At 42.7% G+C, this 15,646-nt stretch overlaps 1 protein-coding gene across 3 annotated transcripts in view; it reads right to left on the bottom strand.

Moving 5' to 3' along the window:
• Window positions 1–15,646, bottom strand: part of NALCN (sodium leak channel, non-selective) — a 283,090-nt gene that overhangs the window by 62,899 nt on the left and 204,545 nt on the right. For all 3 annotated transcript variants that reach the window (XM_070471442.1, XM_070471443.1, XM_070471444.1), the window contains one exon: window positions 9,714–9,787. In XM_070471442.1, coding sequence (XP_070327543.1) covers window positions 9,714–9,787 — 74 coding nt within the window. The remainder of the gene's footprint in view (window positions 1–9,713; window positions 9,788–15,646) is intronic.

The raw sequence follows: 15,646 nt of genomic DNA, 5'->3' as shown, positions 1-15,646 counted from the left end.
TGCAGGTGTTGAAGACACACACTGTGATCTTCAGGGACGGTCTGGCCCGTCCGGGCCGGGGTGGGGGGGGAGCCCTAAGAGTTGTGACATGAAGGTCTTCAATATCTTTCCTTTATCCCTTCATAATGGCAAGTACTTGAAGCCTGGGTTCTTAGAAACTCCATTGTGTGGGCTTAAAATAAAATTAAAAAAACAAAAAACAACAACAAAAAAACACTTGGTTAGCTTGCTTGGCTTCTGGAACTGGAAGGCACAAGGCTTCAAGGGTCTGGTGAAAAATAATGAAGCCTTTTGTCTTGTCTGAGTGAGGAAATTCTCCATTATGCAGGCATCTGTAATCCCTTTATCCCTGCTCCCTGGGGGAGAAGGACAGTGGGGCATGCTCCTTCTCCCGGCTGGGGTTAACGTTCCGCCCTCTCTACCTTTGAAAGTAAAACAAGACTAGGACCCCTGATGATGACTCAAACGTGGGAATATTCTTCAGCAAACACGCACTCCCAGTTGCAAAAATATTACCCCTGGTTTCTTGCCAAGCCTTTGAAAAAAAAATATGAAAGATTGACTCCCCCCCCCTTCTCTGCCTTGCCTTTGTGCTGTGGAATTTCAATTACCCCTTATATGACAGCCATATATTTATATAAAATCTTTTATGGAGGTCGAGGGGAGAGAATTGTGTCTTAAGAAATTGTCTCTATTTTTCTTGACATGTCTCCATCTAAAATATTTTAAGACTGGCCCAAAGATGATGTTTCTAAGAGAGATCTTGGGGCTTTATTAGCCTTTAAACACCATGAGTTGTTTATAGCAACAGTAGCAGGGGGTCCTTGGTTTCTTTCTTCGCTGTCTCCACATCTTCTTTCTTAATGTTCCCGAACACGGGATGGGAAAAGTCTGTACATTCTATAATGAAAGACAGAGGCCTGTGAGTCTTCAAATTATTTTCATCCATTATAGAGAAGCTAGATTACATGGTATTAAGTGTCTGGTATTAAACGTCATTACCATCTAAAAGGGGCAATGTGACTTTGCAGAATGTTGAATTTGAGGGTCACCTTGTAAAGTATTATCAAGATGTGGTTAATGTAAGATGGTCACATCAAGAGACTTACTGGAAAAGACCCCGATTCTGGGAAAGACTGAGGGCAGGAGGAGAAGGGGGCGGCAGAGGATGAGATGGTTGGATGGCATCACCGACTCAGTGGACATGAGTTTGAGCAAGCTCTGGTAGAGGGTGATGGACCGGGAAGCCTGGCGTGCTGCCGTCCATGGGGTCTCAGACAGGCGGACACGACTGAGCAACTGAACACCAGCAACATCAAGAGAGAACAGAGAGACAGCCCTTCAGGGTGATGACGCAAAACCGTGGCTGCGGAACTTGGGAAGAGGACAGGTGAGTGCTTCCCGGGAAGGACGCTCACCTGCCTCCACAATGCTAAAGCTAACGGGTAAGTTCCTCTCTCCTGGCCTCCTGCAATGACAGAAGAGCTGCGTTTATAGCTTTATAGTTTATGTCGTACTGAATATGCAGCTCCTTCGTGAGGCAGCCCAGTCCTGAGGACGGTTCTTCAATAGCCACAGAGAATCAGTTCCTTCTGCTCTTGTGTTTTCAAGAAAATGTTTTCATATGCAGACATGTAAATGCACCGACAACCAGAACCTCATTGTTTTCGACTGAAAAATGAAAGAAGCCTTAAGTCTTACCGTACACAGGTACCACATGAGAGAAGGAAAATGACCTCGTGGGAAATCCATGCCTTCAGTGCATCTATTGAAATTCAGCAAATAAAATATCTGAAACTCCGTACCATTCACTGTGCGGTGAACTCTGCTGAGGACTCAGAAAAATGTCAACTGCTATGCAAAGGCTGAGCTTTTTAACAACAAAAATAACATCTGCCAAATGTTGCATAAACCATTCAAACTGATTTTTCTAGAGATACGCATCTTCCTCTATTACTTACTACTTTACCCATCAATGATAAAATAGTAACAGAAAAACGTAGTCAAAAATATCTCCCCACATCTGTTAGGTAAAATTTAACAGTAGCTCTCCTAATCCATGGTATTATTACAATCACTCTGGGGGCTTATCTACAAGCAGTCTACAAATCATATACTATGTCAATGAAATATATTTTCATTACCACAAATCAGGTACTACCTAGAAAAATATCTTTAGAACACAATATTTTACTATGTGAGGTGATGGATGTTAACGAGACTTCTTCGTGGTGGTCATTTCATAATATATGCAAACCCCTTAGAACCACTATGCTGTACACCTGAAACTAATATATACGTTAATTGTATCTTAAAACAGTTTTCAGAGTTCAAGGAAAGGACGTTTATTTGTTAAAAGCAAACAAAACAAGAATATATTATTTTGTTTCAATTAAGTTATATTTTGCCTCCTTGAAATTTTCACTATTTTATGTTTTATTCAAATGCATGCACCCACGGATCCTTTTTTTAAAGTTGACTATTTTTCTGGCTGTACCATATGGCATGCAGAAATTTCCCTACCAGGGATTGAACCCAAGCCCCTGAAGTGGAAGTGTGGAGTCTTAACCACTGGACCACCGGGGAAGTCTCCCACACATCTTATTGCCTTAGTTTACTGTTCTCCGAATACAGCTCATTTGCACCCATTTACCTAGTCTCTATATTTCCAAGTGGTCTTCCAACCAGTCTACAAGTGTTTTAATATCAGGAAAATCTTCATAAGGAAAGCCAACGGTTAGGCAGACTTAACAAAATCACAGATAAATATTTACAATAGTATTTAATATTTACAGGAAATATTTGATTACTGTATAATGGCAATACTAATAGAGTCATACTAAAAATCTATGTATTTCTAAACATAGTTAATATATTAATACATCTATTTAATAAATCATATAGAAATAGTTTAATTTAATTAATAAAGGGTGCACTAATGCCCAATACTCTCCTTAAAACTTCAGGTTATTCTTGCTAATGATGGTTATAAAAATTTGCCGCGGTGTCGGCAGGCTGACCAGTCTCAGCCTGCTTCCTCTCGTCTGCAGGGTCTTACTAGCACACCAGCCCCCTCCAGGGGCTGAACCACATGTCACTGAGCTCTGGCAAGTCTGGCCCTGGGTTCTGGGATGTGCCCGGTCCTCACATCCTCTCGGGGATGCTATGCATGCCCTGTGAGCCCTGCCCAGGGCACGGAGCTGCACTGAACTCCTGTGACCTTACCAGAAGTTGAACTCCTGGGCTAACAGACGAAACAATAATTTGAAAAGGAAAACGTGTTCCATGGGGAAAAGCCGAGGGGATAAGAGATCTATGCTCTGCATCGCGAAGTGCTCTTAGACTCCCGAGAATCTGCTCAGAAACTGGCAGCTCCAGTCTAGACAAGACAAGGCAGAGTGAGGATGAAGAGGCTCTCTGCCCTCTCCTCAAACTCCCCTGCTCCCACAGCTATCAAAGTGAACAGGGACAGGTGGGAATCTTTGGGATTTAATTTGAATTTCTTCCTCTAGAAAATTCCCTCATCTCCTCCATCAGTTCAATATCAGGTTCACCACCCCTTCCAGGGGAATAAGACTTAGATGCTCACATCCTAGGGAAGAGTCCAGATGTCAATTCATCTCCCTGGGGGAGAGAGAGCTGGGAGAACAAGACCCTCAGAGATGCCAGCAGGTCAGGAGAAATATCTCACTGAGCCCACGGCCCAGGAAGGACCTACTCCAGCTAAACCCTCAACCATCCTGAAGTTATGGAGTGCCAAAGCTATGTGCACATGGACGGTTCCAGGCAGGAATTACAACCCCTGCAGAAGACGATGCCATGCGTGTCCCAGCCCCAGCAGTCCCTGCTCGGCTCATGGTGCCCATGACGGCAGTCACACCTTCTGTTTGGCTGCTCCCCTGCCCTGGGCACCAGCCCCTCTGAAGCAACGATCTCGATTAAATCCTGATCACCATCACTGTTCCAGCTGCCAAGCCCATCAGGTTCCACTTTACCAACACCTGCGGCCACCCCGAAACCTCTCTGCAGGATGCTGGTCTCTACTTGTTTGACTAGGCTTCCTGCCAACACCTCTGTAAGTTTCCCACTTCTGAGATAGGACTGTTTTATTTCCTGGCCCATCCAAGCAGAATGGAGACTTTCATGGCCTCCCTTTGGGCATTACAAAGATCACAGTTCTCCATGTCCAGGAGTTCCCATCAGCTATTGGGGATGCTAACCTGGGCTGAGAAACCTGTTAGTTCACAACTATATCCAACAGTAAGCATCCAGCAAATGAATTAAACAAATGATCTGATGATACCCTGAAGATGTTAGCCAGTCTAGCAAAGCTTGGTGGTGGTAGTAGTTTGGTTGCTAAGTCATGTATGACTCTTGTGACCTCATGGACTGTAGCCTGCCAGGCTCCTCTGTCCATAGGATTTCCCAGGCAAGAATATGGAAGTAGGTAGCCATACCCTTCTCCAGGGGATCTTCCTGACCCAGGGATGGAACCCAGATCTCCTGCATTTCAGGTGGATTCTTTACCGACTGAGCCACTGGGGAAGTTTCTCAACTGGGTAAGCAAGAACTTTGGGATCAACCTGGAAAAAGAGTACCCTGATGTGTCAAAGCGTTTTATGCTCCTCAGATCTGGTCTCTGCTGGCTAACAATGGACATTCTGCAGGAAGCCCTGGAGGATCAGCTTTGAAAGGTAACTGTCAGTTGCATGTCCCTTGGGGGCAACTATGGGTCTCCCCTAATTTCTTGCCAATAATGGAAAATCACCTACAGATACCAACTTGTTTAACCCTCTCCTATAAGTCAGGGGCTATAAATTTACAGACCTCATTTAAGAGATGAGAAAACAGAGGTGCAGAGACATAATTAACTTGCCCAATGTCAGACATCCATGAAGTCATGAAGCCAGGACTCTTACTTAGTTTGGCTACAGAGCTGCTGAGTAAGTACTTGATACACTTGCTCAGGTAATCCTATGAGGTCAAAATGCAGAGGGTGCAGGTTCGATCACTGGTCAGGGAACTTAGATCCCATATGCTGTGTGGTGTGGCCAAAAGGTTGAAAAAAAAAATGCGTGTATATATATATATACACACACATATAAAGAGAGAGAGAGACTACTCAGTTTGGGTATACTGTTTTGTTATATTAAAATGTCCCTTACTTCAGTGTAGGAACAATTTGGAGAATAAACTTTGAAAAAAAAAGATGAGAAAAACTGACCCAATAAGTCATTAAATATATTTAGTTTTTAAAGAGTAAGTAGCATTCAACTATATTTTAAATGTATTAATTCACTGTATGGAAAAGAAAATTATGTCACAGATCCAAATATCACAGTACAAATATCATACCAGACTGAGCACTCAGAGAGGTTATAAAGACTCCGTCCCTAGCTAAAGAGATTCTGATGGTGCACCGCAAAAGGATGGAAACTTTCTAAAGTAATGGAACATGTTTAATTATCTTATTCTGACATTTCTCGATGCATTCAGCCTCACAGGAAGGATAATGCGTTTTTGCTCAATTTCAGGGCTCGAATTAGAGAAATCTCAGGAGAGGGGGCGATGCTTTTGAAAGCACACTGCTTGGTGTTTTGATTTCATCTGATGTGGTATAAAGGTCACTGCCTTTTGAAGAAAGCTTTCTCTGGTGGAGCTGAACAGTGTAGACAAAGTCAAAACAAGAGTGAATTTAATAGCAACCTTGGATTTTATAATTTAGGGCCATCCTCTTTCTCACAAGACTCTCCAGGTAAGGCTGGCCCATTAGTGCCAAGTGAATCACCTGCATTTAAGCTTTCGACAGTATTCTCAGGTTCTGTTAAAATGCCCTACTTTTGTTTCTCATCAAAGTGTTCCCATACATACCCAGAAGTTCATTTCAATTTTCAAAGCACACATTAATTTCGAAAAAATAGTAAGTAGAAAAATACAACTGAAAGATTATATTATGCAGAATTATATGAAGATTATAATATGTCAAAATCACTGGTGACCCCACCACTGATTCAACACTCCAGCCTCTCTCTTTGAAGGAATTTTTTCTTTGTGGACTTGAATTTCCTGTTCATAGGGAGGGATACAGCATGCTCTTTGCCAGAATAACTCAGATCCTGTTTCAAACAGAGCATGGATATTTGAAAATGTGGGTCCCCCGAGAAGTGAGAACCCTGGTAATTCCACAGTTTCAATATTAGTACTAAGAACCGAGACCCCTCCATCAACAGGACTTGAATATTCGAATATTCCAGGAAAATGAATGTCCAGGAATTTAAGGCCATAATAAATAAGTAATTTCATTGTTAGCTTCAAGAACTTTCCGAAAATCCACTCATCTGAACTACAGACTAAAGGACCATTTTCTTTCTCTAGAAAACAGGTCATCCACTGGACATAGCAGGTCCAGACTGGCTCTCACTGGTTCTCATTAAGACTCTAATTTGGTCCAGATTGGTTCTAATTGGTTCTCATTAAGACTCTGGCCAAGACCCTGCCCAGCTGGGTCCACCAATCCTAAACATTTTAGGAATGCCGTTACTCAAAATCAGTTATGTTTGTTTTTGAAAGGTAATACATGAAAGTGAAACTGTGAGTTGCTCAGCTGTGTCTGACTCTTTGTGACCCCATGGACTGTAGCCCGCCAGGCTCCTCTGTCCATGAGATTCTCCAGGCAAGAATCCTGGAGCGGGCAGCCATTCCCTTCTCCAAGGGGATCTCCCTGACCCAGGGGATTTGAGCTCAAGCCTCCTGCATCCCAGGCAGATTCTTCACCATCTGAGCCACCAGGGGGTGTAAGAATTCAAAAGACATAAAATAGGATAGATTTCTGGAGTAAAGATGGCAGCTCAGAGGCACCATTTATTTTCCCTCTTCTCAAAATCACTCCCGAGTCAAGAAGGTAAGTGAAAAAATAGAAATGCAAACTCCATCTCAATAGCTGATGACCGAACTGTTGAGCCATGGAGGGTGGAAAGGGCATTAAAGGCAGTGGGCACGTGAAGGTGGGTTACCGCTTCCTCATTCCTGACCCTCAGTGTTGCCCTCCTCCAAACAGTAATGGAGTAATAGTATTTGTTACCTGTATATCCTGAGGAGTACTAAACTCTTTTTTTTTTTTAATTGAGGTGTAAATGATGCACAGAGTTTCCCTGGTGGCTCAGTGGTCAAGAATCCACCTGCCAGTGCAGAAGACTTGGGTTCGACATGGCAACCCACTCCAGTATTCTTGCCTGGGAAATCCCATGGACAGAGGAGCCTGGCGGGCTACAGTCCATGGGGTCAAAAAGAGTTGGACATGACTTAGCAACTAAAACAACAACTAATATAAAACATTATATTAGTTTCGGGGTACAACGTACTGATTCAATACTTGTACACACTGCAAAATGATCTAGACCCTTACATCAAGAATTTTGCTCAGTCTCAACCACACTTTCCTACAAAAAAACACTGAAACCCAAGCCCCAAACCTTATGAATTCCACCCCTGACCTACCCCTTCTGAGTCATTATTAAGACCGGGAACTGGGGTTTCCCTTGTAGCAAATATTACATTTCACTTGGCTTCAACTAATTATTCAGATGACCTTTTTGGGCAATCTACACTGCAAAGGCAGATGAAAAAATGGGGATCAGATAAGTAAGTTGCTCAAGGTTATAGAGAGCAGGTTATAGAGAGCAGAGTCCCCCAATACTAAGTCCAGTAACCTGTGTATAGACCTGGGGAAGCCTAACGATCACCTTCTCCAAACTTTAAACAAGGAAATACGATCCCACCTACCCAGCAATGTGGCCAAAAACCCTACTATTCTTAATAATGCAGGTGGGGTAGAAGAGAAACAGACTCCTCTTTAGCGCCGTTTGGAGAGGGTGTCCTATTATGAATTTATCTGGTCGCCTTGTCAGCCATTCCACCTCCGGGTTCCAATGTTTAGGTGAGCATGCACGTGCTTGCAGTTGCTCAGTGGTGTCTGACTCTTCCTGACCCCGTGGACTGCAGCCCACCAGGCTCCTCCGTCCACGGGATTCTCCAGGCAAGCATACTGGAGTGGGCTGCCATTTCCTCCTCCAGGGGGTCTTCCCGACCCAGGGATAGAACTCGTGTCTCCTCCATTGGCAGGTAGAATCTTTACTGCTGAGCCACCTGGGAAGCCCATTTCTTACTTTCTTTCTTCTGTGTAATACATGCACCAATAAATTATATTACAATGCTTATATTTTTACAGTGATCATGTTACTTTATAACATGGTCTTAGAAAATATGCTTAAGTAGCTCACTCAGTTTTCTTTCCTGATACTTCAAGGTAGAGTTCAGAAAACAGCACTAAAATTACATGTTTGTATAAGCATTCTAAATGGATATGCTATTGATTCTTACCTGGATTTTAGATATACATTGATTTTAATAAATCAATAAATCATAATCACTTTATTTAATGGTATGTATTATTTATTACCATTTTATCTGTGGTATTAATTCTTCTACATTTGTTAACATTAATACATAATTAAATTTTTAAAAATTCATATTCTACTTAATCATCTCTTTACCCCCAACTTTACCACACTTAAGAAATAACTGACCTGTTATATGTCATATTTATCTATTTAAGATTTAGTTTCAAGCATCTATAATATTTAGGTTTAAGCTTCTATGAACCCACCTGACAGAGTATTTGGTTTTATGAATTATGCTCTAATTTTGTGATTTGTGTTCATACATAGGTGAACATAAAGTGAACGCTCAACAGGTACTGAAGTTAAGTCAGGGCTTCCCCGATGGCTCAGGGAGTAAAGAACCTGCTGTAAGGCAGGAGACACAGGAGATGCAGGTTCGATTCCCTGGTTGGGAGGATCCCCTGGAGAAGGGGATGGCAACCCACTCCAGTGCTCCTGCCTGGAAAGTCCCATGGACGGAGGAGCCTGGGGACTACAGACCAGCCTGCAGTCCATGGAGTCACGAAGAGTCGGACACAACCGAGGAATTAAGCATGCAGCACTCACGTATAAGTTAACTTATTCTTTTAAGGATTTTTAAAAACAATAATACTCCATCTTCCCACTCCCATTCTATTAACGGAATCCCACCAGTAGGACACAGAGGGATCCTAAGGCAAAACAAAATGAATTAGTTAATATATGGAACATGCTTTTAAAGACCAGAATTCTTTGGTTTGCATATAGCTCACATGAATAAAATACAGAGGTAGCTACAGTTTATTGAGATCACAACCCTGTTCTCAGAGCTGATAAGTAACAACAATAGCAGAAGTGGCCACTCATTTCACACTTTGGGCAGAGTTCTTCTCGAATGACAAAGAATACGAATTTAGGGTTTTGCGACTCAAAAATACAGAAAGCTTTCCCTTTTACCATTTTCCCCTTAGATTGTGATTTGTCCTTTAGACATCACAAAAGACATAATACTTGTAAGGAGAAATTATTTCCATCTTTTGCCATTGTCTGTACTTAAAATTTATGTTTAAGTGCATGAAAGAGAAAAGGACCAATTGAGTCAGTAAAATATTACTTTTTCAAGACATCAATGATGTGTTTGACATTATTTCTAAGCACACAGTTACCCAAACCAACTTTCTAGCAGAAGTATACATGAATACTCAGAAAATTAGTTCATTACTTAATAAAACAGCTTTTTTTTGTTTCATACAATCCCGCTTGTGTTAATTGTGTATCCATGTTAAATGATGTTACCTTAAGATTTTCGTGACTGCAGTCTCCTTTTCTAGAAGGTTCCTTGCCCTGATGCTGAAGACAGACTTGCGAAGCTGTAAAATTATGAGTGTGACTTTAGTTTCAGAATGTAAAGGGGAAACATACCAACAGATCATTACATACAAGAAACAGCTACACTATTAAAACATGAGGCGTGAATGTTTTCACTGAAGCACCATCATATGATTGATTCTATCATTTAATTTTAATTTCTGCCCCTACTTTATTTGAACATAACTGCAAACAAGCTTTTTCAGCCGCATGTCACAGCTATGGGGGCAACACACTGGCTGTGCTCACTGGTAATAAAATGTCCTTACATCTGGCTTCCCCGATAGTTCAGTGATAAAGAAACGCTCTGAAATGCAGGAGATGTGGGTTCAATCCCCGTGTCAGGAAGATCCCCTCGAGGAGGAAGGGGCAACTCACTTCAGTATGCTTGCCTGGAAAATTCCATGGACAGAGGAGGAGTCAGACACATCTGAGCACTCCTTCCAACCACACAGGCTTTTCAGTTTCCAAAGAATTCAAGGTTGCAATGACTACGGGACCCTACTGCCATCTTTCAGTAAAATGTCCCCTAATCCACATCACGCCTGATTCAGGTTCCTGGCCTGTGACCCAATCCTAATCTGAATGATGAGTTTAGGAGCTTTTTCTGCCTAGAGACATGGAGACAAACATGAGATGAACTTTCAAGGTTTCTTCCTTGTTGACAATGATGAAATTATTCCAGGGGGAAGGACGAGAAACAATCCTGGAGGCTGGCTACAAACCAGAAGATACACTCCCCAAACTCAGCTTCATAGTTGCAGAAGGCAACTGGTGACACATATACAGGAGCCAGAGAGGGGGGGAAATGGGCAGAGGAGGAAGAGAGGCATAGCAGCCTGGAAAGATCCAGGAACAAGGAGGTGTAGTGCAGACCACAGACAGTACTCGGACAAAGCCCTGTGCATTTGGATCAATAGACTAGACTAGATTTACTGAGTCCTTAGTATGATTTCAGCGACTATTGGAGATAAAAGAGTTACTCAGAACCTGAGGTCTTGCTTACCAGATTCCAAAAAGCCTAGTTATATGGTAAGTCTCCTATATACCGTTCTGTTCCAAGAGTACGTTTATAAGTCCAGTTTGTTCATAAGACCAACAAAGTTGGACTGTGTCCAAATCAAAGCTGTGGTTTCTCCAGTAGTCATGTATGCATGTGAGAGTTGGACCATAAAGAAGGCTGAGTATCAAAGAATTGATGCTTTTGAACTGTGGTGTTGGAGAAGACTCTGAGAGTCCCTTGGACTGCAGGGAGATCAAACCAGTCAATTCTAAAGGAAATCAGTCCTGAATATTCACTGGAAGGACTGATGCTGAGGCTGAAGCGCCAATCCTTTGGCCACCTGATGCAAAGAGCCGACTTATTGGAAAAGACCCTGATTCTGAGAAAGATTGAAGGCAGGAGGAGAGGGGGTGACAGAGGATAAAGTGGCTGGATGGCATCACTGACTCAATGGACATGAGTCTGAGGAAGCTCGGGGAGATGGTGAAGGACAGGGATGCCTGATGTGCTGCAGTCCATGGGGTCGCAAAGAGTCAGACACGACTGAGCGACTGAACAATAATCAGCAAAGTTAGCTGAGGGCCCTAACTAACACAATCGGCTGTATTGTACTGTAATAGGTTTACAATATGTTTCACACAAATAGTATGTAAGAAACAAACACGAAAAGTAAAGAGAACACTTGTAATCTTTACAATACAGTACCTTGAAAACTAGGGCTTCCCTGGTAGCTCAGCAGTAAAGAGTCCACCTGCCATGCAGGAGACCAGGTTCGATCCCTGGGTGGGGAAGATCCCCTGGAGGAGGGCATGGCAACCCACTCCAGTGTTCTTGCCTGGAGAATCCCATGGACAGAGGAGCCTGGGGGGCTACAGTCCGTGGCGACACCGAGAGTCAGACAGGAGTGAAGCGACTGACCACGCATGCATGCACCTTGAAAAATACAGCAGTGCAGTATATGGCATACAGGGGCTGGCACCGAGTGAAGAGCAAGAAATAAAGACACAGCATTGCTGGACTCTATACAGTCCTGTGCAGCAAGGCACGGAAAAGCACAGTCACCTGCAGAGGATGCACACGCCCGACACAGCCCACCAGACACGTGGACTAACGTACGTGACCGGATATGCGAACACACGTTTGCATCTTTGCAAGTCTGCACCTTGAAGGTTTGTATGTAGGGGAGTAACTGTGAAGACAAGGCTGTGACACATGAGATTATCAGAAAAAGGCAGGATACAGTACTTACCCAAGTCTTAGGTGATATGCACCATAGGAAAGATGAGAAGGGGTGGTAAGGTTCTGGGTGGGGGGGATCTAGGCGTGTCTGAAATAGTTAGCAAAGGCTCCACTGAAGAAGTAGAAGTCATACTAGGCCTGGAGGCTGGTTAAGATTTCTACAGGCAAAGGAGGCAGTCGGTAAAGGTTCAAGTTGGAAATGTGTGCACAGGACAGATTAATTTGGTGCAAACTATCCATTTAAGTGCTGAGTGAGGTGGCCGTTTCAGCAAGGCGAGTGGAGGAAATACTATAAGGCACAATGTGCTTCAAACAAAGTTGAGGGAAGATGATCAAGCAGGAGACTGAACAACTGTATTCAGAGAAAGATAGACCATCCAGGGTCTGCTGAACAAAAGATGAGTAACTTGAGGTACAGAGTCACAGGGCCCCAGGCTGCAGACAAATCTAGAAATAGAGGCAGTCATGTCAACCTGTGCGGCCATATGATAGGAGCTGGGAAAGCGCTGGTCATCCCGGCATAACTGACACCTTCACGACATTGCCACAAGTAACAGAACTGTCCTGTGTCACGGCAGACCCGTCACGAGGGGAAGGACCATTGAACACACCGGCAATTTCTCTCATGCGAGGAGAGGCAGCATACTCATCAGTTCTCAGTAATGAAAGATGGAGCTGGCTTCATTATTCACTAGAACTCTTGGGAGAATACATTAACGTACAGACACGGAAACAAGAGTGGAAGTCATTTTGTTGAAAAATTACATTTTCAGGGTAACACACAAAAGCCTGTCTGCTGTGATCAAGTCATAAAGCTTTCCTATATTTTATCCCCTCGACTGACAAGTGACTTTGGGCATTGATTTAACAGCACATCTCCTTAGAAACACTGAGTGGAGTCCCTCTGGAGACAGCAGGCCCAGTGGAAGGTGTTCACACAGTCACGAAAGGGCCCAGGCAGTGGAGGTCCTGAGGAGCCGAGTTTCAGGAGAGGACTGTGGACCCCACAACTCGTGTTTCATCTTCAAAGGACAAAGATAGGCCTTGGCTGTCTTTCCCTTAGTGTAAGATGATGGTCTGAACTCAATCACCCAGCTACAGGCCCTGTAACTGGGCAGCAGACACTTAAAACAGTGCTCTTCATGTTGGGAGACACCTTCGCAGAAACTGCAGACAGTATCTGTTCTATTGTTTGTACAATTATTTCTGCACTGCCCATGATTTCTAAAGAAAAGTGAGTTAGTCAGTCGTGTCCGACTCCTTGTGACCCCATGGACTGTAGCCTGCCAGGCTCCTCTGTCCATGGGATTCTCCAGGCAAGCATACTGGAGTGGGCTGCCATGCCCTCCTCCAGGGGATCTTCCCGACCCAGGGATTAAGGCCAGGTCTCTGCATTGCAGACAGATTCTTTACCACTGAGTAACCAGGGAAGCCCAGAGATTTCTAAGTGATTTCTAAAGAGCCTCCAAATCTTCTCTGTCCTAAACTTGAACTGAACAAAACAAAATACTCTATTTTCTTATTGGAGTACAGTTGCTTTACAATGTTAGTTTCTGCGGTACAGAAAGTGAACCAGCTACACGCATACATATATCCCCTCTTCCTTGGATTTCTTTCCCATTTAGATCACCACAGGGCATACAGTAGCGTTCCCTGGGCTAAACAACAGGTCCTTATTACTCATCCGTTCTATACATAAAAGTGTCAGAATACATTTTTAATTCATACCAAGGAGTCCCTGAGAACTGGTTTTAAAACTAAGAGCAGGATAAACTATAAGAATAAATACTGTAATATAATAACTTCAATTCAACTTTGGGAGATTCCTGACAGAAGAAAGAAGATACCTAGATCTTCTATAGATACAGATATAGAGAATTGCATAGATCTATGTAGGTATCTGCATATCTCTCTCTTTATTTATGTATCTATATCTATTAGCCTTGACATGTATTTAGAAACTGTTGTTTCTTTCTGCAAATAAAGAAGGCCTATACAGGGATGATCTAGTTATTTGATTTCTTTAGGAAGGCCTTGAACAGTTCTTTCAGCCAAGGACAGGCTCTAAGCATCGGGAACTCAGAGCTACGCTGCTCTGCATTGCCCTCTTCTGGCTGAAGAAGATACTGACAAGCACGTGAAATGATGAAAACGAGCAGTCTTTTTGGAGTAATGCTTGTCTGCCGTATGTTTTTTAGTGGGTCTCTCAGGAAAGGCTCATGGGCACAGTAGTACTTATGTACATTACTTACATTCTTACATCTTGAAAGTCAGTTTTCTCAGTTATTAAAAAACCTAGATCACATACACTCTCTCTGAGCATCCTATATGTCCCTCTATTTTCTTCTGACACAAAGCATTGCTGCTGAAAAGGCTGATGGGAATCTAAATGTTCTTTTCTTTTTAAATCACTTATTTTGAGCTAGATTTTTTAAAAATTTAAGGTCTTGTAATTTATCTGGAATAGGTCTTATTTCTGGTCATTCATGATTAATGTTTTTGAATAAATGATGTATGCTTTCAATTACATACTTTCAAATCTTTTTGTATTTCAGAAAATGTGAGTACTTCTTCTATTCTATTGCTTTGGCTTTCCTCTTTTGGGACTCCTAAGATACAGATGTAGGACATGTTTCACTTTCTTCCGTCTGCAATTTTCTTTTAAATCATTTCAATCTCTTTCTTCATTTTTTTCCTGATTTCTTACAATTGCCACTCCTTCTCTTTCTTTTTCTCTTAAAGCACCAACTGATGTACGCAATCAGGTTATGTTCCTTCTAATTTAGTCTTCATTGCTTTTATTTACAGTTCTCTCCTGAGTCCTAGCACCTTACGTATGAATTTTTCTAATTCTTACTTAGGTTGCTCTCCTAACCTTGTGTGATGTGTAACATCTTTTCACTTATTTTACAATAGTTAGCACAGTTTGAGCTCATTGTGAGTGTCTTTAGGGCAGCTTTTGTGGCCCACAGGACACCATTCTCTTCCTTACAATCTTTTACTTGTAACTTTTTTATGAAATTTGACTTTGATGGTTTTTGGTTGCTCATTTTCAGACAAAACTTATTTTCCTATATTTCCAATATTTCTCTCCTAATTTCAGAGCTTACTCTTCTGTGTGCAAATAGGGATCAAACGTGGCAGCTTTATTTCTGGGATTTCCTGGTTGTTTCCACTCCCTCCTGCCAGCACCAACTTTATCTGGGTCGGCTTTCTCCTTGACCACTCTTGTTATTTTTGACCCCACTCCTGGATGTTTTACTTCAGTGTGGAAGGAAGACGGTACCTGCCTGTTCCCAGAAGCACTAGATGCCCTGTAACTAACCTTGGCTTCTTCCCTTACAGGCACCAATATCCCTTTTTGCTGATAAAATGTTTCTGTCTCCCTCCCAAATTCACATGCTGAAGTCCTCACCCCAGTGTGACGCTATTAGAAGAGAAGCCTTTGGAAGGCAATCAGGTTTAGAGTAGGTCATGAAGATAGAGAGCCGAAGAGGGGATGAGTGTCCTTATGAGACCAGAAAAAGATGTCCTTCCCTCTTCTGCCAGGCGAAGACACAGCAAGAAAGCAACTGCTGACACCTTGATCTTGGACTTCCCAGCCTCTAGGGCTGTGAGA

This window comes from Odocoileus virginianus, chromosome 8 (genome assembly GCF_023699985.2).
Source record: "Odocoileus virginianus isolate 20LAN1187 ecotype Illinois chromosome 8, Ovbor_1.2, whole genome shotgun sequence".
In the NCBI taxonomy this organism is placed as follows: domain Eukaryota; kingdom Metazoa; phylum Chordata; class Mammalia; order Artiodactyla; family Cervidae; genus Odocoileus; species Odocoileus virginianus.
The sequence above is the reverse complement of the archived record's forward strand: the minus strand, read 5'-3'. Positions and strand labels throughout refer to the sequence as shown.